At 45.9% G+C, this 24,768-nt stretch overlaps 1 protein-coding gene across 2 annotated transcripts in view; it reads right to left on the bottom strand.

Moving 5' to 3' along the window:
- Nucleotides 1-402: 402 nt before the first annotated feature.
- The window catches only part of LOC104937450 (PDZ domain-containing protein 4), a 36,228-nt gene continuing 11,862 nt past the window's right edge, over nucleotides 403-24,768 (bottom strand). The window contains exons 2-16 of one of the 2 annotated variants that reach the window (XM_027275540.1): nucleotides 16,705-16,758; nucleotides 14,816-14,918; nucleotides 13,511-13,772; nucleotides 13,317-13,401; nucleotides 11,888-11,986; nucleotides 11,538-11,600; nucleotides 8,776-8,877; nucleotides 5,278-5,777; nucleotides 5,000-5,186; nucleotides 4,456-4,888; nucleotides 3,896-4,372; nucleotides 3,431-3,777; nucleotides 3,210-3,350; nucleotides 2,193-2,305; nucleotides 403-1,395 (exon numbers count right to left, since the gene is read on the bottom strand). In XM_027275540.1, coding sequence (XP_027131341.1) covers nucleotides 1,152-1,395; nucleotides 2,193-2,305; nucleotides 3,210-3,350; nucleotides 3,431-3,777; nucleotides 3,896-4,372; nucleotides 4,456-4,888; nucleotides 5,000-5,186; nucleotides 5,278-5,777; nucleotides 8,776-8,877; nucleotides 11,538-11,600; nucleotides 11,888-11,986; nucleotides 13,317-13,401; nucleotides 13,511-13,772; nucleotides 14,816-14,918; nucleotides 16,705-16,758 — 3,210 coding nt within the window. In that variant the 3' untranslated portion in view covers nucleotides 403-1,151. The remainder of the gene's footprint in view (nucleotides 1,396-2,192; nucleotides 2,306-3,209; nucleotides 3,351-3,430; nucleotides 3,778-3,895; nucleotides 4,373-4,455; nucleotides 4,889-4,999; nucleotides 5,187-5,277; nucleotides 5,778-8,775; nucleotides 8,878-11,537; nucleotides 11,601-11,887; nucleotides 11,987-13,316; nucleotides 13,402-13,510; nucleotides 13,773-14,815; nucleotides 14,919-16,704; nucleotides 16,759-24,768) is intronic. The other variant, XM_027275541.1, reaches the window with a different exon arrangement.

Below are 24,768 nucleotides of genomic sequence, written 5' to 3'. Positions count from 1 at the left end.
ACGTAAAGTTCAAAAGTTCTTCTCTCAAAGGTCGACGTGACGTCCCCCACCGGTTTCTGAAGAGCTCAGTGTGGTCGTTCTGGCCGTCTCAATCTTGGCAGTCCTGCCTCTGCCGGCTGCCAACTAATCCATAAATGGTCAAAGAGGTGGAGCATGGGTGGAGCTGAGGCGGGCTGAATGAAGCCTGGTTGCGCAAACAAGCCACCTGTGACCACACCCACCTGTCAATCAAAGCGTCCACGCTCTTAATCCTGCATAACTTTAAGCCTTAATATAATGTGAACAGGTGAGTTGTATATAAATTCACCCTCAGTACAGTTGTCATGAACGGGGAAATTAGCTACAGAGACCAAAACAGTTTTTTGTACCAGGCTGTAAACATGTTTATTTCTGCTGTGAAGTTGGACATTTGGACATGGGGACTTATGGAGACTGACTCACTTCTGGAGCCAGCCTCAGGTGGACGTTAGAGGAACTGCAGTTTTGGTTACACTGCAGTCAAAGTGGAATTTTAACTTTCTAGAAGGCAGCCCCAAACAACTGCTAACAACTAACAAACGTTACAGCTGACCATGTGTTTGCTGAACCTCCTGTTCCTTCCACTTCCTTCCAGTCTCTTCCTTTTTCACCTCCCTGGAGACTGAAGTTCAGATCAGGTTCATGAGGTCCAGAGAGGGAACGGCTTTGAGAAGGAACATGAACTGTTTGTTAGTTCTCCGTCTCGTTCCTTTTCAAAGCTGTTCCCTTCTTAGTTTGAAGGGATGCCATGAAGGCGAGAGGTGTTTTTGTTACGTCACAGAATTTTGGTTGTGAGAAATCATTTTCCTGATCAGGGTCCAGTCCAGAACCGGCACAAGAGTTTAAAAATGGCACTTCTTTGGCTGCAAAAAAAGAAAAACATGAACATCCAATCTCTAAAGTCATTTGTTACAGGATTCAGCCTGCAGGACTTCTTTTTATCCTCCTCTCTCTGCTCTGACTCCCTAGCAAGTTTTAGATCTCTTCTATTTCACCCAAACCCTCCTCCCTCTCTGTTTTCAACGGGTTTCTGTCTTCCTTCCAGCTCAAAGAAATCTGAAACGTTGATGTTTTAGTTATTGTCAGTTTCTTTTCCTTCCTCTCTCCTCTTCCTCCTCCCCTCTGTCCTCAGATCACACCGTGGTCACAGAAAGCAGAGGGTTGTAGATTTTCTTTCCGTCTGGCGACCTTGAGCCGTGAGCCAGCAGCTCCTGGATGGTGATCCAGTTGTCGAGGATGCGTCGATTCCTCTTCTTCGTGATCTTCTTCTGGCTCAGCAGCAGGATGTTGTTGCTGGGGGAGTCCTGTCGGTGGTGAAGCTGGGCAGTCTGAGATGAACGGGGGTCGTCGGCGCCCCCTGTTGATGATGAAATGTCCCTGGACGAAAAAAACAACAAATAATATTTTTACTTTATTTACTTTTCTAAGTCACACAGCAGCAACTATTTCACTGATTCTGGTGAAACTGGATCATATTTTATGGAGGAAATGTTTTCTGGTTTTCCCTCTGATGTCCTCCGGCTGCTCCGCCTCAACTCTCTGTGATTTACAGAGTTTATGACGGACAGTGAAGTAAACTTTTAGTGGTTGGTGAGAGCTTGGTGAAATAAAAGGCTGAAAGACAGACGCCGAGCTGGGCTGACTGCTGCTGGACTACAAACAGGATCAGGTTGATGTATGCTTTGCAGAGGCATTTGTTTCCGTCCCTTCCTTTCAGTCAAAGTTATGTAATCATTCTTTGATAATTCAGCGAGCTGTGAGCAGGGAAACCAGTGACCTTCTTTCAAAACTTTCTGTGCAAATGTCGGCTTGATTTTCTGACAATAAGCTTTCAGTGAACTACTTTATCAAAGAACACAACATGTGACCCCCGTCCACCTTCTTCACTGAGCTCACTCACAGGTGATGGGAATGACGCTGATTACATCTGTGTCTGTGTTCACGGCTCAGCATTTGTTCACAGACAGAGGAAGACTCTCTGTTTGTTTCAGTGCTTCAGAATTTGGGATTTCCATGAATGAATTCGTCTGAATCGTGGATTAAAGAGGAGTTTGTCTCTGGGATGTCTTTGGATTTTCACACTTGCTCAGCATCTTATCAGCAGAAGGAGGTAAGAGGATTGTGTTGTCACAGCTAATTGTTGGTGTTAATTGTATAAGTGGACGTTACTGTACCGGTCTCCTCTGAGGTAGTCCAGGCGGCTCTGCATCATGAACTCTCTTCTCCGTCTGTATTCTCTGGCTCTCAGCAGCTGCTGCTTCCTCTCCTCTTTGCTCCAGTATCGACCCTGTTGGACAGTTTGCAGGACGTTTATCGCTGGTTTCATGAGGAATTTGTCACAATGCATGCAGCCTGAAGGGACGGATTAAAGTAATGCTTGAAGTGACTAAATGTTGAAAGCTGCTAAGCGAGAGGGTTTCATGTTAGCTGCTCATAGAGGCTGCTGATTGAATGCATTGGCAGCATAAGTGAACAAGTTGAGTGTGAGCTCCACCCAAAGCTGAACTCGGCATCAGATAGACTTCATGGTGGCCTCCGTGAAGCCTTTGGGTGCTTCTGACTTCAGCCTCTCTGTGACCCGCTGCTCTCCTCGCCTCTGACATAAGTTGTCTCTGCAGGACGCTCTTTCTGTCTGGTAGCCGATAGTAAAGTGTTGTTAAATGTTGCCAAATTAAAGATATCTTGGCGAGTGAGTGGCATGGTCTGAAAACATACGAGCAGGGAACAAATCAGTTTATTTTGTATCATGCAATGTCCGAAAGCGGCACAGGAAGTCTGGAAATATTCTGGAAAAGAACCTCATTTATTTCTTTAATCGTGTAACTGCAGTGAACTAACGCTTGACACCAAAGACACTTTAACTATTTCAGATGTTGCAAGAGAAGTTCCTGACATGAACAGAATGTAGTGAATGTGGAGATGGACTGACGTCCGACAGCGCTGAATTCAGGTGTAGTGGTTGAAGGTTGTGTCTTGTCTGTTTTGATAGGAGTTACAAATTTTCGAGTAACTGTCAGTAAATTAGAATTTTCTCTTCACGTTGTTGTCTGTGGATGGAAGTGACATTAAGTCGCTCTCTGTTTGGTAAACCTTCTTGATATCTAGCCCACATCATTCTCGTCTGCATGATGTGCTCAACACTTCGAGCTCCGTCCTCTTCACCTGAAGCCTCCCTCGGTCGCCTTGGTTACCTGTTTCATCTCACTGGCAGCGTCGTCGTCGGTCGTCATGCCGCTGCGTTCCTCTCTGATCTTCATGGCTCTGGCCTTCAGGAGGCGATCCCTGACCGGTCGTTTGGCCACGTAGCGAGTGCCGTCGCTCCGGATCTTCACCTGCACACAGAGACGACAGGTTGCAAGTCTCTTCCTGTCTGAGGAAGTAAACAGAACTCTGGCATCATCACGCCGTTTACCTTCCACTCCATGCGCTGCGGCGAGGCAGTCGGTGACGAGTGCGTCATCCCAAGCGGTAAGGCCAGTCCTAACCGCGATGCTCGAGTGTGGTGGTCCTCTAGACCACATGGGGCGCTGTTGACGCTCCTGGGGCTGGCTGGGCCGCTGCTTCCCGTTCCCATACCTCTCTCCTCGCCCTCGGCCCTCGCTTTCTCTCTCACTCGGTCCAGTGGGTCCACGAGGCCTTCGGAGGGCAGCGTCATGCAGCTCTGGTAGCGCTCTAACGGTTTGCTGTGGCTGTGGTGTCTTCTGGTGAAGTAAGGACTGGACTCTGCACTTCCACCTCCGGGCCTGTTGGCGGCTCCGCCTGCAGCGATGACAGTAGAAGATGTTTGAATGTTTAAAGGTCCAGTGTGTCAGATTTAAACACGTTAGCGCATATTATTGTGATCACGTTTCTTCAGTGTTCATTTGAAATGATGTACCTGCTCTGGAGCCCCGCCCTCCATCAGCCACACCCCTTCTTGACCCCGCCTCTCTGGTCAGAGACCTGAACTTGGAGGGCGTCGAGGGGGTGGAGCTTGAGCCGTTTCCCATGTTGCCATTGGCTGTTTCGTACTTTCTGTAAGTGCTGGGGGAGAACGAGTAGCTGAGGTTCGAGTGACGTCTCTCTCTGTCTCGGTCCCGCCTGTGGCGCCGCGGGGTGAGGGGGGAGTTCAGAGGTGGGAGGCGACTGAGGGGGAGAAGAGGAGGCGGAGACATCAGCCGTCTCCCGCCTTCATCTTCCTCTTCCTGGAGAGGCGGGATCTGCTCGGTGCTGACCAACGGCGTGCTCCGGCAGCTCTCTCCCCCGGTGTTGTAGGCGCTGGTGCTGTCTTTGTCGTCTGACCGTTCTCGCTCCGGGAGCTCGTTGATGGCCGACAGCTCGTGGCGATCGTCTTCGTCATTTTCGTTATCCAGACCTACGAGTCAGGAAGCAGAGAGAGAAACGGGTCAATGAGCAAAAGACGAGAATGTCTGACATGTCAATTGTTGCCATGGTTACCTGCTTCAGGATGGCCTGGTCGTCCGGCTCCGGCTGCCACCGTCTCCTCCTCCATCATCCAGGCCTTCAGACATCTCTCTCTGAGCTGCTGCATCTTTTGCGCTCGGAGGATGTTGCGGCACTTGAACTCCAGGTGGCGTAACTCCTCCTCGATCAGCGCCATCTCGTGCTCGCTCAAAGTTGCGTTGCAGTTCGCGTCCACCAACAAAGAAGAAGGAGCTTCCTCCTCTCCCTCCTTCTCCTCCGCCTCTTTCCTCTCCTCCCGGTCTTCGTCACCACGTTCAGCCCTCGCCATTTCTCTTTGCTGCTTTTCGTTACGTCTCTCGTACTGGCACTTGATCTCCAGCAGCTCCTGGTATCGGTGGCACTCCTCCTCCGTCAGGCCCGGCATCATCATCATCAGAGGGGGCTGATGATGATGGAGGTGGTAGTGCTGCAGGTCAGAGGTCAGGCGTTAGCAGACAGAAACATCAGGAGTGTTTGACAGCTTCGTGACAAGGAAAAACTTTCTCACAATGGACACGAGGACTTCATTTCAATATACCTTGTGGTGGTGATGGTGGTGGGGGCTGTACGCTGCTCCACCTGTTCCTCCTCCAGCTGCCCAGTCCGTGCCCGGGAGGGAGTCCGAGCTGAGCTGAAGATCTCGCAGGTGGAGGAAAGGAGGGGTGGTGTCCCCGCGGCCATGCCCAGGACTGGGTCCGAGGCCGGGGCTGGGTCTGGGGCTGGGCCTGGGTACAGGAAACAGAGGTTGTTCTTGTCCTCAGTGTATAAACGTAAATCATCTTTCCTGATGCTGGATTTGATACCTGCCCGTCTTACCTGGGACTGGGTCCTGGTCTGAACTTCCTGGTGCTGCCCGGTGTGTTGGTGGTGTTGGTGTTACAGGCGCTGGTCTGATCACCCAGCAGGTCGTGTTCGGACGACTCCTCGTAGCGGGTGCTGTCGTCGGTCCGGCCCACCCCGCTGTCCAGCTCCTGGCTGTTGGACAGCAGAGGGGCCAGGCTCAGCAGAGGAGGGAGGGGTACGGGTGGGTCTCTGTCCTCCTTCTCTCCTCTCTCTCCTTCCTCCACATCCTCATCCTCTTCCTCCTCCACGTCCAAATCACCCCCTGCACCTTCTCTACCTCCTCCTGCTCCTACTCCAGGGCAGGCCACGCTACCGCCACCCCCGCCGCCGCCTCCTCCCCCACGACAGAGTCGATAATAACCAGAGAGGTGAGATGAAGTGAGGGAGCAGGAGGAGGCTCGAGGGTTTGGGTGGAAGCCTCCTCCTTCCAGAGTCAGCTCCATGTCCTCCTCTGGATCAACAGGGTTTTCGTTCTGGAAGGACGCAGAGGAAAGTCAATGAAATCATACAGAAGACACCGGATGAGCCTCGATCAGCAGAATGAGGAGAGTATAACTGCAGAGAAAGAAATCACCAGTTTTCCAGTCAGCTGACCTGACAATAACATCTCGTGCGTTCAGTTCCCTTCATTAGAAAATGCAGTTAACATTTTAAACGCCCGTCAGGAGGTTTGGAGTCTATCAGATATTATTTTGCTCTTGTGATTTTCTGGATTTCTCAGCACTAACGAGTGTTAGTCTGAGCCTGAATGATCTTTCTGTGTCACAGGGTGACAACAACTCTTCAATGAGCCACACACACACACACACACACACACACACACACACACACACACACACACACACACACACACACACACACACCATCCTGCTGCCACAAATACTCACTACAGCACCAGATGAGGATTAATCCACCGCTGAAAATAGTCCCCAACAGATGCACCATTTTCACCTGTTTGATTAAAAACTACACTAACAGCTGAACATTATTTTAAAACGAAACTTTATAATTATGACGTGTTTAAACATTTTCCATCTTCAGAAGATCCACACACGTGTGTGTGTGTGTGTGTGTGTGTGTGTGTGTGTGTGTGTGTGTGTGTGTGTGTGTGTGTGTGTGTGTGTGTGTGTGTGTGTGTGTGTGTGTGTGTGTGTGTGTGTGAATGCATTTTGTATCTGTACTTGTGTAACACGGTTGTGCGTGTGTGTGTTTGACCTTGATGGAAAAAAATGAGGTCACATGGGATAAATTTCTGTCTTCCATTTCCTCTCTCCATCCATCATCCCCTCATCCCGGCATCATTTCATCTCTCTGGTTACCTCTCCCTCTCCTGCTGTAAAACATTCTGTTTTCCTGCCCTGCTCTAAATATTTCACCATCTACTAAAAATCATAAAATAATTAAGAGTCAATATTCTAGATTTTTGTATCTGACTGCCTGGAAAACCTTGATTTTACTGGGCAGACTCCAGGAAAAAAACTAAATGGATCATGAGTGAAGATTTCTTTCTAAACGTGTTTCCAAGGTGAAAAATTAAAGTTCACTGCGCTGTTCATTACACACAATTACCTCCATGTGTATATATAGAAGCTGCTGATGTGAGGTTTGTCCTGTAGGTGGTGCTAGAGACACCATCAGGTCATTAAATTTTAAAGGGTTCATTAGTGGATTTCATGAAGCTCACCACAGTCTGTGCCATCTCTGAAATGTCATTAATAGACAAAAAAAAAAATTAAAAACCACATTTCTGGAACATTAAGAACATTATTCTGCTCCTCTCCTCAATCAGCCTCTAATTTGTTATTTGCTTAGTCAATAAAACATCCATCATCTCCTGTCCTCGCATTACAAAGACGTCTGACCGGCTGCAGTGTCACAGTTGTCTAAATAACTGACTGACTGACTGACAGCTCAATTAGTGTTAGTGCAAACACACACACACACACACACACACACACACACGCGCACACACACACTGTGCACACTCATCTGTGAATATGCACACGTGTGTGTTTTTAAGCGACATGTATGAATATGCCGCGCTGTAGTTCCTCCTCTGTCAGCAGATGTGAACAAACACTCTGGGACCAGCTGTCATACTAAAGACATTTATCATGGGTGTGTGTGTGTGTGTGTGTGTGTGTGTGTGTGTCTCCATCCTGAATTTCATATTTTTCGAGGTTAGTCGACATGTAAATCCATATGGAGTATCTTGTGTATATTAAAAGAATAGAATTGAAATATAGAAATATTCTAATCGCATGTTTTTCTTTGTTACTCGGTGTAAATAGCATTTTTCCTTCTTGTCTGTAGTTCCATACTTTATTTGGGACCGCCCTTGATTTATTTGAACAGCTAAGATTTCCAAAGATTCGAGTTGCATCCAAACCTCTCACGACATGAGCGCAGGCAGCCTGTAATCCACCAGTCCTGCCGTCTGTTCTGTTGTTTCAACACGCTGCAAGAAAACGTGGCGATGAAAAGTGAACAACGCGCTGCAAGAAAACGTGGTGATGAAAAGTGAACAACGCGCTGCAAGAAAACGTGGCGATGAAAAGTGAACAACGCGCTGCAGCAGATGCAGGTTTGCAGAGTGTGACCTCGCTGACCTGACACATGGAGACGTGATGTTTGTTTGGAGAAATTCACTAATTACATGTTAACAGGTTCAAAAATATCTTCAGTAGTTTCTCACAGACAGAATGTTTGTTCAGAAAATCCCTTCACACCTTTCATCTTTTATCAGAGGTGTTGAGAATATTAACTCGTGCTTGTATTAATATTTAGTCATTAGTATTATCAGTTTTTGAGAAGAACACTTTGTACTTGTGTTTAACAGCAGTAGTTTACTTGTATTTGATTTCAGTGCTCTTTCACTGCGTGTTGCTTCAGTAGAATGGACAGAACAGACAGACCAAACATTCACGTGTTTTGCGGTGTGTATTCATTTGGTTGCAATCTGCCGTTTTCACCACTAGATGGCACTAGCTGTGGGCCCTTTAAAGCCAGGATGACCTGACCTCTTCGCTCCCTTAGGACCAGCAACAGATTTAAACACTGTGAATAAAACTGTAGTTTGTATGAATCCATCCTCTCCTGTCGGCCACCCACAGCTGCAGCAGCAGCAGAAAGTAGGTTATTGAACGAGGCTGCGGGCGAGCGGAGTGATGAAACCTGAAGTTATGGATGTGATGACTATTTCTGGACCTGAAAATGAAGAGCACCATTCTCGCTGTAAAGGAGACCTAATATGCTCATTTCCAGCTCTCTGCTTAGTCTGAGGCTCCACATTCACACACTCATTTTCCAGAAACATCCTTATTTATCTTCAGGTCATCCTGAAACCAGCTGGTGTACGTCTGCGTTCAGGCTTGGTGTGTCCTGGATTTACAGATCCTGGATTTACAGATGTAACACATGAAGACGTGTTACAGCGTCTACAAATGGTTTCGCTGTGCTGTGCGAGCTCACCTCGATATCAGGCCTCGCCAGCAGCAGAGAGAAGTTGATGCTGTCTTCTCGGGTCAAAATGGCCACCGCTTCCTCTCTGTTCTGAATGTCCACACCGTTGATCTGGACGGGATGAGGACAAAGAGAGAAGTTCATTTATATTCATCAAGCAGAGGTTCACAGCAGTGAAGTTGTCTTTGAGTTTGTGACAGTTGGTCAGACAAACCGAGACGTTTGAAGACGTCAGTTTGGATTTTTGGTGGCAAGACCAACTCGACTGAGACCAAGTCTGGACCAAGACCGAGACACGACCAAGACTTCTGAGAATCTCTGTGTGATCTCTCATCTCTCTAAGTTTATTACTTTGTTTTCTTCATTGTTTCTGAACTCTTCGTGGTTTAGGAAGACAAAGTTTATCACAGAAGGTTTGGCTGACTTCCAGGGCAGGCAAATCCACTTCCTAGGAGAGCGTGTGAAGTCAAATTAACAGTTTTAAAATCAAGAAATGAGTCAAATTATCTCATTATCAAACCGCCTTAAAACCGAGACAAGACCTTCAAAGGACCAATCTGTACTACAACGCTGCCTACTTCTACTTAAATAAGCTTTTGAATGCAGTAATGAATGAATGAGTTTTGTGTTATTTGCAGTATTAACAGGCAAAAACAGCCGTGAGACATTTTGAGAAATTAAACAAAAATGAATCTCACAAATACCTGTGATTAATTTAAGAATTAAAAACATAATTATAAAGTGTGCATGAACCGTCTCACAGGCGCGTATGATCTCATGTGTTCCCTGAACGCTCACGGAGACCCCACATCTGTCCAAAAAGGCTTTTATCTCTGTGGTGACGGCTGTCATGGAAACCGCTGTTGACATCATTGGCCGGTAACCATGGTAACGCCAGGTGCTGCTGATGGTCTATTCTTATCACATTCAAACTTTACCTTTTTCCTAAACACTGTTTTCTCGAGGTCACCAGTCGGGGGGTGGCGGTCAGAGGATAATGAGGGAAGAAATGTCAGGAAGATAAATTCGTATTCGTGCTCGTTTTTAATCGTCAGCCTCAGAGTCAACGCGTGTGGGCGCGTCGCTTCAGAGCTGAAACAAAAGCCTCGTTTTAACAGGATGTGGAAAAAGGTTGAACTCCTAATTAAACTCCCACTGACTGAGAAAACAAGCAATTTACTGCACTTTGTCATGTTAATTAATCCAAACTAAATCATCTATCCAATATTAAACTTCAAGTCATTTATCTTCCCTCATAATATTACTGTGATAACACTGGTTGTAATGATAGTAAATACATGTGGCACAGGGCAGCTTTAAATGTCTGAGAACTCCTGACACGTCATGGACGCAGATTGTTTTCACCTGATTGGTTTCTCTCTCTCGTTATGTCATTACGCATCGCTGTAACGTCGTTTTCGTCAAGTAACGTCTGTCTCTCTCGATGTTGGAAAGGCGAACAATGATGTAAAATAATAAAATAACAGTCAAAATGCATTCAAACCAATGACAATATAAAGAATGTTGGCTGTACCGCTTCATTTCACCTCCTGGCTAATCCCACCTGTCAATCAAAGCATCCACGCTCTTAATCCTGCATAACTTTCAGCCTTAATATAATGTGAACAGGTGAGCTGTATATAAATTCACCCTCAGTACAGTTGTCATGAACGGGGAAATTAGCTACAGAGACCAAAACTGTTTTTTGTACCAGGCTGTAAACATGTTTATTTCTGCTGTGAAGTTGGACATTTGGACATGGGGACTTATGGAGACTGACTCACTTCTGGAGCCAGCCTCAAGTGGACGTTAGAGGAACTTTAACAGGTTGCCACTTGATTAAAACTTGACCTGCAGATATTTCGTATTTCGGGGCTCCATGGTGGAAATAAAAGCTCGATATTGTTGACCTTGTTTCAGTCCTCCAGTCAGATGGCTGTACTTCATCTCATCCTTGTCCCTCTCTTGTCATGGAGGTGTATCACATTTAGGATTAAAGGTGTGTTCACTAAAAAGTCAGAAACTTTACCGGAGCCGGGTCGCTGCTGCGTTCGATTCATTTATTTTGACGTAAATATGAAAAGATGTTTCTTTAACACGACTGATGAGAACGGTCTAGTGTTTTTCTATCATCTGACTAATGGAGCTGAACAGTGTGGTGGTAACACAGGGTGACCATGTTGTCTCCCCCTCCATCTCTCTCTCTCTGTCTATTTTTAGGACAGCAGTAACTGGGCTGCTGACAGCTCCCTCTGATTGGACAAGAGCGTCCCGGGGGCTGCAGGTATAAATTTACATACTTTGATTTGAAACTATTCTTAACCCCTAATAGAGCCCGTTAATTTGGCAGAGGACACGTCGTTCAATATTTATGAACACGGAGGAGTTTTCTGTCCTGAGGGTGAAGCTAAAGGAAAAGTCACGAGGTCATTAACATCAGAGGGTTTGACCTCTGGGCGTGAACGTCACGGAAATCTGTGTGACGGCTTGCAGCTCAGTCAGCGGAAGCACGCCTGTGTCATGGGCTGAACAAACCTGAAGCACGTGAGGAAGATTCAGGTAATTTAACGACCTGGAAGTCAAACTTTACGCCTTCATGCACCGAGCAGCTTCAGAGAGCCACGCCCCCCGGACGTTGCATCCAGATTTCCTCATACGTCCATGGTTCAGACAGAAGTGCAAAGCATCTCGAGATGTCTTCATCTTACGAGTTCAGATCTCTGGGAGGGTTAACAAAGGTCCGAACAAAGTGTCATTCAGTGTTTGTGTACCTGCAGGATTCGGTCACCCTCTCTGATGCGTCCATTCTTTGCCGCTATGCTGTTTGGATTGACCTAAAGTGAAGACAAGAGACGGATAAACAAGCCGCATGGAGAACAGGTGGATGAATAAACGAATTAAACCGATAAATTAATAATGACTGAATGAATACAAGAATGATTATATCGGCATAAGTGAATGAAAAGGGTGAGTCATTAGTTGGATGAATGATTCAAAGGATAAGATAATGAATAAAGTGATTAATGGATGGATGAAAAAAACAAATGAAGAGGAGAGAGAGAGAAGCTGCATCATGCAGACGAGTGCAGGTTTAAAGATGATGAGTGTTTCCTGGCATCACCTCTCCAACGTAAATCCCCAGATCCTCCTCGTCGTCCGTCCTGTAGCAGACTGTCAGACCCAACTTCTCCTGCTGACTGGATTTGTACAGCTCCACCTCCTGGAGGAAAGAACGAGCGAACAATCTCATGATCTCAAGACCATCAAGATCAGTCAAAGACCAGCTGAGATGATGGAAATTCAGAGACTGGAGAGACATCCACCACAAAGAGGAGGATGTGATCTAGGGAGGAGATGAAGGATGTAAAGATCGGAGGACATTTGGAAGTAATGAAGGTGATTGAGAAAATGAACGAAGAGAGAGAGAGAGGACAGCGTGATTGTGAAAGGAAAGAGGGTGAAGTCTTTTTGGTACGAGCCAGAAAGAAGCGTTTCCACTTTGCTGACTTCTTTAATGACCAAACAGGAAACAGCAGCGAAACCACCCGAGCAGAAAGAGAGGAGGAAACGCCGCTCAGCTGAACACAGAGGTCCGTTGGGCGTTTCGTAAACTGAAATAAGAGTCTGTCTTTCCAAAAGGTTAAACCGGTCTGAGCGTCACTCATCCTGATTTTCTGCACCAGACTCGACAGCTTGTAGAAGTCAGTTTGTTTCAGTAACATTTCAGAAGGTTGTGGATGATTCAGCTCTTTTCCATCCACTACGTCTCATTTCATCGACTCAGTCAGTTCCTTTCCTTCCTTCATTCCTTCATTCATTACGTTTCCTTCCTTTCTTTTATACCGCTTCATTATTTTTCACGTTCAGTTACATATGTCCTCATTCTTCCTTTCCTTTCCCACTCCAGCTCCACATTTTGCTTTCCATTTCTTCTTTTCCTTTTCTTGAATGAAAGACACAAAACAGCATTTTTCAAAATGAATCAGGAAAAAATTAACTTTCTGTCTGTCGGTGCTGAAACTAAAGCTTCAGTAACTCTCTGAACTGTCTCACACAAAGTCTGCAACACCTCCAAACGAGGAAAAAGCAGGAGACAAGCTCATACGTTTGACTTTTTAACAAAGAACCAGATACACAGCTGTTCATCTTTTGTGCTGACGAGTCAGTCAGGAAGTTTCCTGAAGAGAAAAGTCACGGCACCACAGTTCCATGTTTGCACAGAACACACTACAGAAGTGTTCAGGTCTACTGTAACTGGCTGCCACCTACACGGTGCCATGACAACAGGAACACATCTGCACATCTGATATGAAATGGACACACACATGGAAGCTGCCAGATTTTCCCCTTTGAAACAGACTGAGCTGCATCTCCCTGTGTCTGTCTGAAAATAGCTCATCAGTGAACTATGTTTCTCCTCTCTGAGCGGTGAAAAGTGAAGAACTGCAGCTGGAGGTGCCATCAGTTTCCTTCAGTTTCCGTCAGGCGCTCGACAAATGCTTGACAGTCAGCTGTGTAATGGTTTCATGGAGGTCCAGCAGAGTTCTCACCTCGTACTCCAGGTCATCCTGCCTGTCCACCTCGTGGTTCGAGACGTCGAAGTAGTCATCGGGGTCGTTGTACTCAAACACACAGCTGGAGGGAAGATGGAGGAAGAATCAATCCCATCATATCCAACAGTATTGATCTTTTTGTAATTTTTCTTGACACCCCCAAAAACACACAACAACAGGTCAGGACATACAACTCATTGATCCCGTACGGTCCCACGAGGTGAGGAAGGGGAGGGGAGGGTGGAGGTGGTGGAGGGGAGGAAGAGCCGCCGCCGCCGCCGCCACCTCCTCGGCCGTGATGGTGGTGATGACCTCTGCTCCTCCCGAGCGTCACGATGTTCTGGAAGCTGATGTCGGTCTGCGTGGCGTTGTCGACACAGTCGGGGATCGCCACCATGGCGACGGAGTAGAAAGAGCTGCTGCCGGTCCCGTTACTGCTGCACACCAACGTACCTGAGAGGTGGACAAAGAGTTTTTACAGAGCAGCAGACTCCTTTGACAAAAACACACAGCAGTTACTGATCCACTGCTCATCAGCATGGGTCCAAGCTCATGTTGCTGCAGATGAAGTAGCAGACGAGCAGCAGCCGTTCTGAGATGTAAAATGTTTTTGTCAAAGGAGTGTGGTCGCTTTGTTCATTGGCTGACCGCCGTCTACTGTCGGTAATAAACTGACTATGGATCAGTACTTCATACAAACACCCTTAGAAATCACCCAAACTGACCCTTTAAAGGTCGTCCTGTGCTTGAAACAAACTAGTTCACACAGAGAGCTGGATGTAAACAGTTGAGAAAGATGTTAATAGTTGAGATCTTTCCGATTATTCCATCCGCTCTCCATCACATTGTTTCGTACAGTATCACGACTGCAAACCACCGATACAGCTGGACTTTGTTCATATCGACTTCCCTTCTAGGTCTATCGAGCATGTTTCGTTTGAGGTTTGAGCTGCTGTTGTGTCCCAGCACGACGAGGACTTAATCTTCAGTTTGTGAGGATAAACCAACAAGAAGCTCAAAGCACATGAAGCTGTTATTCACACCACGCTGCGACGGTTTGTTTGAGTAACTGAAGAAAGAGAAAAATTCAAAGGAACGAGAGGAAACGGACGACGGATGTTAAAAACACGTGAGCATGAATGATAAACGCTGCAGTTACATCAGAAAAAAGGTAAAAGTCAAATGATAACAGCAAATATTTGATATTTATGAGGGAAGAGATGAAATGGAAATATGACGAGCGGGAAAAAAGATGAAAGCAGTTAGATTCTGTGACAAGGTGAAAGAGAAAGAACGTCAGCTGAAAGTAGACGAGACGGAGAGATCTCAGATTAATGAGGCAAGAACGTGGGAAAGACGAGAAACGGGATATAAAGAGGTTTGGATCAGAAGCGATGAGATGAAGAGGATTTCTGTCTGACGGCAGCTCCGAGTTTCAAAGAGCAGAAAAGAAGTAACACCTGTGTGAACGCGACGTGACGTCACACTGGGTTTACCTTTCCTCCGGTGACTCTTGCGGACAGATCCAGCTTGGTGCAAAGACTCCTGGGAGTTCTGTGGTCTGTCTAGCGGGAGCTGCGAGGGCCTTCGTCCCCTGACCTGAGAGATTCAAGGTTCAAGAACGTGGGATGAGAGTTACAGTCATCCAATTACATGAAAACAAGTCATATAGGGAAACATAGGCAGTGACCGGGACTCATTTGGTGCTTTGTGTTACGATGGGCTGATTGTGTCTGATTGTGGTTGTAGCCGTGGATGTGGCTCCGGTTGTTATGGTTACTGTGACTGAGAGTTTTTAAAGGTTCCCTGTGGAGGTTTTGACTTGTAGAGCTGTTTATGAGCATGTTTGATGATGTACATGCATGAGGCAGGCTCACACTGGTCACATGATGCACAGTCCTACCAATGGTGTCGCAGTGATTCACTGACCAACCAGTCGCTGTAACACACCGACGTGCTGCAACTCGAAAAACTCAAAAACTGCAGTTCCTCTAACGTCCACCTGAGGCTGGCTCCAGAAGTGAGTCAGTCTCCATAAGTCCCCATGTCCAAATGTCCAACTTCACAGCAGAAATAAACATGTTTACAGCCTGGTACAAAAAACAGTTTTGGTCTCTGTAGCTAATTTCCCCGTTCATGACAACTGTACTGAGGGTGAATTTATATACAACTCACCTGTTCACATTATATTAAGGCTTAAAGTTATGCAGGGTTAAGAGCGGGGACGCTTTGACTGACAGGTGGGTGTGTGTAGTTAGGCTACAACACGATATACAACATTTACTAAACTGTTTGTGGCACTTTAAATTTATTTATTTGATTCCTAAAGTGTTAGCTGCACTGACAGATGAGGACGAGAATAAGAATAAAAGTGATGGTTAATTATTCAACACAGAGTTAAAAAATCAGGCACCGCTGATAATGAAGTTTGTCTAGTTTGAGATGAATCAACTTTAATAAAATAGAAAAACGTTCCGATCACGTGAAATGATCATCCCAGATTTCAAGTTTTTCCAAAGCCGCTTTAAACCATGGCTTGGTAACCATAGCAACCAGACTGTTGTCTCATGCTATGCTAACTGTCAGTAATGTAACTAAGCTTAACCGCTGCTGGAATATAACTAATAAGTACATTTACTCAAGTACTTTACTTTATACTTGTAGTTCACAAAGTCTCAGAGGTAACTATACTTTTCACTGCACTACATCTGTCTGACAGATTTAGTTACTAGTTACTCTGCAGATTAAAGAAAATTGTTCATACACGTCCTGTCCAGTAGGAAACATGTATGTTGAATGTTTGTGACAAACTGAAGTTTCTTCATGTGTGGAGAAAATGATCCTCCTTCTTAAAGGTCCAGTGTGTCGGGAACAGTGACCTCTAGGGGTGATGTTGCTGATTGCAACCCTGTCGCTCCACCCTGTGTTTCTCAGAGTGAAGGACAGGACAAACAGCCCTACAGAGTCAGTGTTTAGTTTGTCTATCGTATTTTTACAGCCTCAGTTCAGACAACATGAACTAAAACTCTGAACATTGATGGAAATCTACAGCTGTGTTTCCTGAAGCAGCATGGTGGACGAGGTGTGATATGACTCGGTCAGGAGGAAACCACAGAGCGATGAAGATGTGACTAAATGAAAAAGAACAAAGACGTTGGTGCAGATTTACCAACCCTTCCTCAGATAAATCAGTGATTAAAAGCCGAACAGGTGACAGCGGGGAGGAAATATTCTCTATCTATCATCAGCTTTACGGGAGTGGAACCTTATTAAAGATGACTGATACGAGGCGGCTGGAGGGATGGAGGACAGGAGAGGAAGAGCAGTCAGTCACGGTGGAGGAGCATTGAAAGCTGATGGATGGCAACATCCGAGCGTGTCCTACCTTTACGTTTCCATGTCTGTCCATCGGCCGCAGGGAGTTACTCCAGCCTTTCTGCTAAAGAGAGAGAGAGATGGTTAGTGAAGTGGAGAGGAAGACGAGATAGTCGAGAGGAGAATAAAGTCGAGGAGAGAGACAAGAACATGAAGAACAAGATTTCTTTTTGTGCTTATTACAGAGCATTCATACTGTTGGTGTACGACCTTTATCGTATTTATATCCAGCTCTTTGTTTGACTCGCTCGTTAAAAACCGTCTTTATTTACATCATGGTGGCTTCATGCAGGTCATCCTCCATCTAACGTGGAAGCTGGTTCAGCCTCTCGTCACTGAGCAGAGTTTCTTTCTCCTTCTGATGTCCAACATGAAGTGATTTCATTTCCCAACAGAACAAACCAAAATGCAAAAATCAGCTAAAGAAAAATGTTATTTTTTAAACACGAAAGATTCAGCCAACCTGCTTCATGAGGACGGGGTGGAAGATGTTTGAACAGATCTGTCTCTGGAAACCGGATTTGTGCTTGGACATCAAACCAGAAGAGAAATCATGAAGTCTGGATGTAAAACAACCAAAACTGTCTTAGTGAAATGGTTTGTGCAGGAGCCTGTCACTCATAGTGAGAAGTGTAGAAACAGGCTTTCAGGGCCAGGATTGCTTCACCTGGTTTACAGTGGGTGGAGCTCAGAGTAACGTCTAACATCTCCAGCACAGCAGCTGGTGACTGGCTGAGCTCAGCCTCCATGTTACCAAACTAACGTCTGGCTCCAGGGGACAGACTGCAGGCAGAAAACATGCTAATTAAACTCGGAGTCTCTAACCTCTGGTTCACTCCCGCCTCAATCAGCAGCTCATGACTGGCTCATACACAACGAGCCGCCAGCTGCAGCATCAGCATAAGTAATATAGCTGTAAGCACAGAGAGTGTTCAGGCGTCACTCAGGGGGAAACATGAAAAGAAACACCTGTGTGTGTGTGTGTGTGTGTGTGTGTGTGTGTGTGTGTGTGTGTGTTACTGTAATAGTGTGTCTTTGTTATTTCCAATGCTGGAATCATCTCTGTGAAGTTAATGTCTGCAGACACACACACATCAAACTAACGCCTGAAGACACACACACACAAGACCTCTTAAAGCACACGCAAACCTGCTACTTCCAGGTGACACGCACACACACATGCACACACACACACACACACATGCACACACACACACACACACACACACACAGCTCATGCATACTTGCATGGCTGCACACAGACACACACCTCTCCTCCTCCCTGCCTTTGTTTCAGAGCTGATTGTTATGCATTACATGTCCTCTGCAGGGTGTGTGTGTGTGTGTGTGTGTGTGTGTGTGTGTGTGTGTGTGTGTGTGTGTGTGTGTGTGTGTGTGTGTGTGTGAGTGATCTGAGCTTTTCTGGGCCTAAAACACAACAAGTCAAGGTTTTATACGCTGATGAACATTTTAAAGAATCTATATTAATAATCTTTATATCTACGCTCTCTTAGTGTGATGGGAGATGAAACATTCTCTTCTTGGTTTGTGATAACAGACAGACAGAGCATCATCTCCATCATCAGTGTGATCATGTCATGTGACACGTTTGGCTGCTCTGTTTCTTGTTTCACACCTTCAGCGTTCTCTCCTTTAGATCGACGGTAATGATCCTGATGTTTGTGGCAGAGTCACCGGCAGCATCATCGTCTGTATTTGTCTGTGTGACTCTTTGAGTTTTTGATAATTCCAACATTCCCCAGCCGCCCGCTGCGCTCCCGCTCATTATACCGGCATGTTTGTGTGGTTACAGGGCCGGGCCGGGCTCTGCCACATTAGCCCGACAGGAATCACAGCTAAGCGAAGTGTGAAATTAATAACTGAACGGGAGAAAAGAGCTGACTGTTCTCTTCTGTTCTTCTGCACACAGGAGCTGCTAATGGAGCTTTTTGTCTGGCTGGACAGGATGAATCCTGCTCTGTTGTGTCTCAGTCAGTCAGGACGGTTATTGATCATCTTCAACCCGACGTGAGCACTCATCAATTCCCCAAAAACTCATAACTCTGCATTATTCCATGACGTGCAATAGCCAAGAGGCTGGTTAGCGGTTTGGTTGGACTCTTAAATGTTGGAGGCTGGAGGTGAGACTTCATTAAGCTTCATTACTGATGGAATATTGATCGTTAGACAGTCGAGTAACAAGCGGGGTTATCACGCTGAGTCTTCATTATGTTTCACAAGCTGCAGATGGATTTCCTGCTGCTTCAGCGTCTCAGAGAGAAGTGAGTGGAATCAAACGTTTTCTTTATTTCAAGTTAAAGCTCGTGGCTGTGTTTTAAACAAAGGAGCGAGCAGCGAGTGCAGGCTGGAGCCCAGGCGAGCCCGAGAGGACACGCTGCTTCTCCTGACTCAGTACTTCTCCTCAAAGTTACATAGTGTGAGAACAGACGTGCAGTGTTGCTTTAAATGAAATACTGGTCAGGGAATCACTGGTTCATCCTCTGTGGTTCATCCTCTGTGGTTCATCCTCTGCGGTTCATCCTCTGTGGTTCATACCTGCCTCATATTTGGCTGCGTTGGAGCAGATGCTGCTGAAATGAGGCCTGACACATCAACGGGCAGCAGGACTGATGAACGTGAAACTATTGACGAGTAAACACGACTTGAGCTCTGCTGGGTTTAAAGTGGATCGACTCCTGTTGCAGCTTCAGCGTGTTCTGATCACCGAGCAGCACGTGAACTTCACGGAGCTGATGTGATCAGCTTCATTGTTGCCATGTCTCCATCGATACCAGCTCCTGAGGCTGCGACGTGTTTCTGTTCCCCGCTCATTAACTATTTACTGAATCCATCAGCACACACTTCCACCGCATTTATCAACACACACACACACACACACACACACACACACACACACACACACTGAAAAAGTTCCACATCAACACACTTTCCTCTGGCATTTATCTCTTTCACCCACCCACTCCCTGTAGTGCATGAACACACACACACACACACACACACACACACACACAGTGTGGAGAGAGATGGGACGAAGGATCCATTTTCATTCCCAGCATGCCGAGGGAAGAGCAGAGATGCTATAATCATACCCAGGAGAGGGGGAGCGGTCAGGGAGACGGAGAGGAAGAAAGAGGTTCAATCCAGACGAGGATGACGGATGAAATGTGGAGAAACTGCAGGGGTGGAGGAGATTGAAGAAGATGGGGGAGGGTGAAAATGCAAAACACCAGACGGGGAAGATGAAAGTGAGAGAAAAGAGGAGACGAGTCTCGTCTATTAGAAAGAGATTTCTACTTTAGTCTCTCTCTGTCACCTCTCACCTCCATCAATCCTCTGGACTCGCTGAGTCTGATGGAAGTCAAGCTGAGGATTGAGGCTGAGAGCAGAGAGGTGATTACTGAAAACTACAAAGACCAGACAGCCTTTACTCAGTGTGTGTCACCGAGCGTCTGTTCTTTTAAAGTCGTCACGTTTAGGAAAAGAAACAAGCTTCTGTTCATCATCAAACTGAGACTAAAAACACAAACACTGAAAGTCACGATCCAGTTCAGTAGCCGTCACTCTCCTCTTAGCTTCCTCTGTCAACATCCTCTTCAGTCACTATAGAGGCTGCTAAGCCCAGCTCCAGTTCTGGCACGACACTGGTTCTGCATCCTGTTAGCATTTACCTGCAAACCTTCTTTTCTTCTCCAAACACTGACACTCCCCCGGTCAGCCCGGCTAACAGACTGAGCTAACAGCAGCTACAGCTGACAGCAGTTTACTTCACTGTCCATCATAAACTCTGTAAATCACAGAGAGTTGAGGCGGAGCAGCTGGAGGACATCAGAGGGAAAACCAGAAAACATTTCCTCCATAAAATATGATCCAGTTTCACCAGAATCAGTGAAATAGTTGCTGCTGTGTGACTTAGTGCCGTAAAGCGTTACGGACTTCTCCCGACCCGGAGCCCAGAGTTACATAGAGTGAGAACAGACGTACGAATGACAGAGACACCGTTCAGCTGATCACAGGTCAGTGTGGATCACCTGATCACAGGTCAGTGTGGGTCACAGACAGTAGATCATCAGAGGAAAGGTTCAGTAGAATTGGTATTCGAATGGTTTAGTTAAACACAGTCGCGTATTAAAAAATCCAAAGAGAATTTTAAATTTTAAAAAGCATTTCAGTTAAAAGAAACAGATCATTCAATTTATTAAATGGTGCAAACATTCTGCAGAGCTGTGACGTCCACATCATTTATTCATCATATAAACTGTTGTCATGGTGATATCTGACTTTTACAGATTAAATGCCATGAAAGGTTTTATGGAGCTCATATCGAAGCAGATTTTACAAAGCGCTTCATAACTCAGGATAAATTATGGACAAGCATCTCCAGAAAACTGGCTGCTCTGAGATCTGCATGATGTTACATTACGCTCTGTCACACAGCTTTGTTAAATACTCGATTCTGATTGGTCAGTTATGGCGTTCTATGATGTATTGGACCACTGTGATGAATAACAGACCCAGTTCTGATCATAGACTGTTGGACCACAGTGGCCACAATTAAATATTTTTTAAATCAATAATTTGTAATAAGCGCGATAATGTACAGCGAGCAGTTATCGTGAAATAAAACGCCTTCAGGGTGATTCAAACCTCCTCGCTGTACATGAATCCAATTTTATGTGTGAGGAATCAGTTCTGCTCAAATCGTAATTATTATAATAAACTGAGGTGTGTGTGCACCTCTGCAGGCTCATCAAACACACACACACACACGTTCATTTAAAAGAAAACACACATTCACCTGCACCGAGGAAAAACACATCTGCTGTGTTTAAGATTGGAGGATCTCCGCGGAGCTCCGGAGTTTCCTCCAAACACTTTTAATTATGATTCATTATCCGAACACATTTGCATTTTTTTCCTCCCGGGCGTTTCACGGATGTTTCCGTCAAAGCAGCGATGATCCACCACTCCAACGTCTGTTCCTGTTCTCTGTCATGTTTCTACGACTGTCCGTCAGCGCCCTTTAAGCGTCCGTCAGCAGCCTGGACTCCACTCCACCTCGATGTCAGCAGCAGATCCTTCAAGTCCTGGAAGTTCAGAGGTGGGGCCTCCATGGATCATGGAATCAGACCAGGACACCTTCTTCCATTGCTGATGCTCATGTGTTCTGACACCTTGCCATCAGAACCAGCATGAACGTTTTCAGTCATCTGTCTGCTGGACCGGACCACACGGTCCATCCTTCGCTTCCCACATGCATCAGTGAGCCTTGGCCACCCATGACCCGCTCACAGGTTCACCGCCTTTCCTTCCTTGAAGCACTTTGATACAACACATCAACTCTGATGTGTCTGATCGGATGTTTTTATGAAACCAACCAGCAGTCCTCTCTGTGACCTCACATGGTCGCACCTTAAGTGAAGAAATCTCTTCAGATTCAGACGGTGTGTGTTTGTATGTATATATGCACATACATATTCAGAAAGCCTTCTTGTGCTGATGTTTCTTTTTCATCAGGCAGCGTTCTTCACATTCAGAAACGTTCCCCACCTTCGCGGCCTCGACTGATTTCCATTTCATTTCTTTCTCAAAAGCAAACAAAGCACGTGAATATGATCACGTAAATCATTCAGATTGTCTTTTATTAGCTTTCAGCCGTATGAGACGTCCGCTGCCACACACCGACAGACATTACAGAACACACTCCTTCCATCATGTGCCCATTATGTAAATGCACAGGGCATGAACGTGGATCACATCTATGACGGCTTTTAACATGCAGAATATAGAAATCATTACTTTGATTCATTTTTCAGCCACACATGTGGATGTTTAGTGAGTGTTAACACTGAATCTGCAGTGTGTAACGCTCCCCGTGTTGCTGCAGCACAGTGCTAACATACAGATTATCTCCATCTCGTGTGTTTAACATTCATCTCTTCTTCACATCAAACACAAACGCTGATCCGTGCCACCGATTCCCCTCCTGGGGCGTCTGATGATCAGTTCTAGATAACGGAGTCAGACGGCGTCTCACCATCATGCAAATGTTTTCGTCTGAGATCATGCTCGCTCTTGTATCAAGACGTGTTTGGACACGTACATTTAACCTGGAGGACAAACGTGATTTCTGAAACCTGTTTGAAACGTGGTCGAGTCTGAACTTCATCTGCTGATGCGGAGATGATCTGTGTTTGTGTACGGGCCTTGGTGTGTGTGGCTGGTTGTCTTTTGTTTCTCTTTGCTTTCAGGTGCCGCCCTCTCTCTCTCTCCGGGTGTTTCCGTGGTTCGTTGTGTGCGGTGTGAGCGTTTCTGGCCGGCATCGCTTCGTTTGAGGAAGACTTCTCTTCACGTTGTCTGAGTTTTTTGTTGCTGAATGAATCCCTGCGGTTGCAGACGGTCCTTGGTTCATCTGTTTGTTCTTGGTCTTGACTTTAATTGTTACCTTCCTATGTTCCTCTAGATCAATTTCTGCCCCGTCGGGGTCGTAACAATTTTGGGGCTCGTCCTGGATACAGTCATGTGGCTTTTTAATGCAGCCTGTGCTGCCCGACGGGTTGGAGGTCACAGACATTCAGCGTTGGTTCTGTGCAGAGATTTCTCTGACTCTCTGAATCTGTGAATGACATTCTCCTTTTTCCTTTTTCACTGTTGATTGTTGGCGTTCCACACGATGACAAACGGCTGAAAAGATGATCGAGGAACTCGATTTACTGAATGTTTAAGTGACTCAAACATCCAGAAAATAATTATTTATGATATTTTGATTCATTTTATGCTTTTTCAATTAATCAAGTAAAACTTTCAGAATATTTTTCATCCACAAAACTTCCTAACCTGTCCCCTGTCAGCCTCTGTCTTCTAGTCTGGACTGGGACTCCAGTATTTTCCAGCAGTGCATCATGGGATTTGTAGCAACATGTGACCACCTGGCGTTCTGCTCAGAGCTGAATACAAACGAGCCGGTTCTGTCTCTGAAGTATTGTTCCTCTGCGCCGCTGACGGCCTAATGAGCCGACAGCTCATTAAGACTAATGTGCTTTTGACGACTCGGAAAGTCTTTTTTTTTTTTTTAAGAAGAGCAAACGACGTGTCGCAGCGCCGTGATGATGATGTCAGTCACTTTGACTCTCTGTGCTCACAGGAGCAGCAGCTTCATTAATTAAGTTTTTATTTAACCTGGAGAAAAACAGGTCGAGATTAAAAATGTCTGTAACTGTGTCACAAAGAAGAAATGTCCAATTTAAAAGTGTCCAATGAATCAGTTTCCTGTCTTCTAGAAATTACATTTCTATACAGTGAATGTTACAGTTAAGCATCAAGCACAGACCTGAAGCCTGGCCAGATGGATTCTCGCGTGATCTTGTGATCACGTGATGTCGTGTTGTTAGATTCAAGACTCTGTCTGTCTGGGTTTGTCACTCATTTGATGATTTTTCCTGACAGACAGCAGCGACTGTGATCAGACGAGACTTCAGCGATCTGCACAAAGTCGCTGCATGGAATCGATTCAGCACTTAACTCCTCTGCAAGCCACAAACACCAGAGGCTAGCTGCTGCTTCCAGCTAAACCAGCGTGTTTTACAGAGTTGCACAATATTCATCAGTTTTATTTCTGTAATCTGAACTTTGTGGTTTTTATGCTTCACTTCAGTTTCTTTATTTAAATCAACGTTCAGTTCTGTTGAACAAATGTTTGAGTTAATGACTCGAACGTCGGCGTCTCTGTAATGATGCACAAAGTAAAGTCGTGTGTGTGTGTGTGTGTGTGCGCTCATTACAGCAGATCTGCCAGCTCCAGTGTGAGAAAGCATAAATACAGCTTCCCTAATGACCTCGGTTACCGCGGCAACAGCATCCCATTGAGACAAATCTGACAGCAAAAGAGAAGAGAAGAGGTGACGGAGAGGGAGGGAGGGAGGGAGGGGGAGGTGGAAGGGGGGAGTACCAGAGGGGAAAAAAGAGAAACGAGAGAGAGAGAGAGGTTCAAAGAAGAGGAGGAGAGCGAGGTTCATGGACAGAAATGGAAAGAATGGAGAGACGAAAGAGAGAGAGG

This window comes from Larimichthys crocea, unplaced genomic scaffold, assembly GCF_000972845.2.
Source record: "Larimichthys crocea isolate SSNF unplaced genomic scaffold, L_crocea_2.0 scaffold148, whole genome shotgun sequence".
In the NCBI taxonomy this organism is placed as follows: Eukaryota; Metazoa; Chordata; class Actinopteri; family Sciaenidae; genus Larimichthys; species Larimichthys crocea.
Note: the sequence above shows the minus strand (reverse complement) of the source record. Positions and strands in the feature narration are given on the sequence as shown.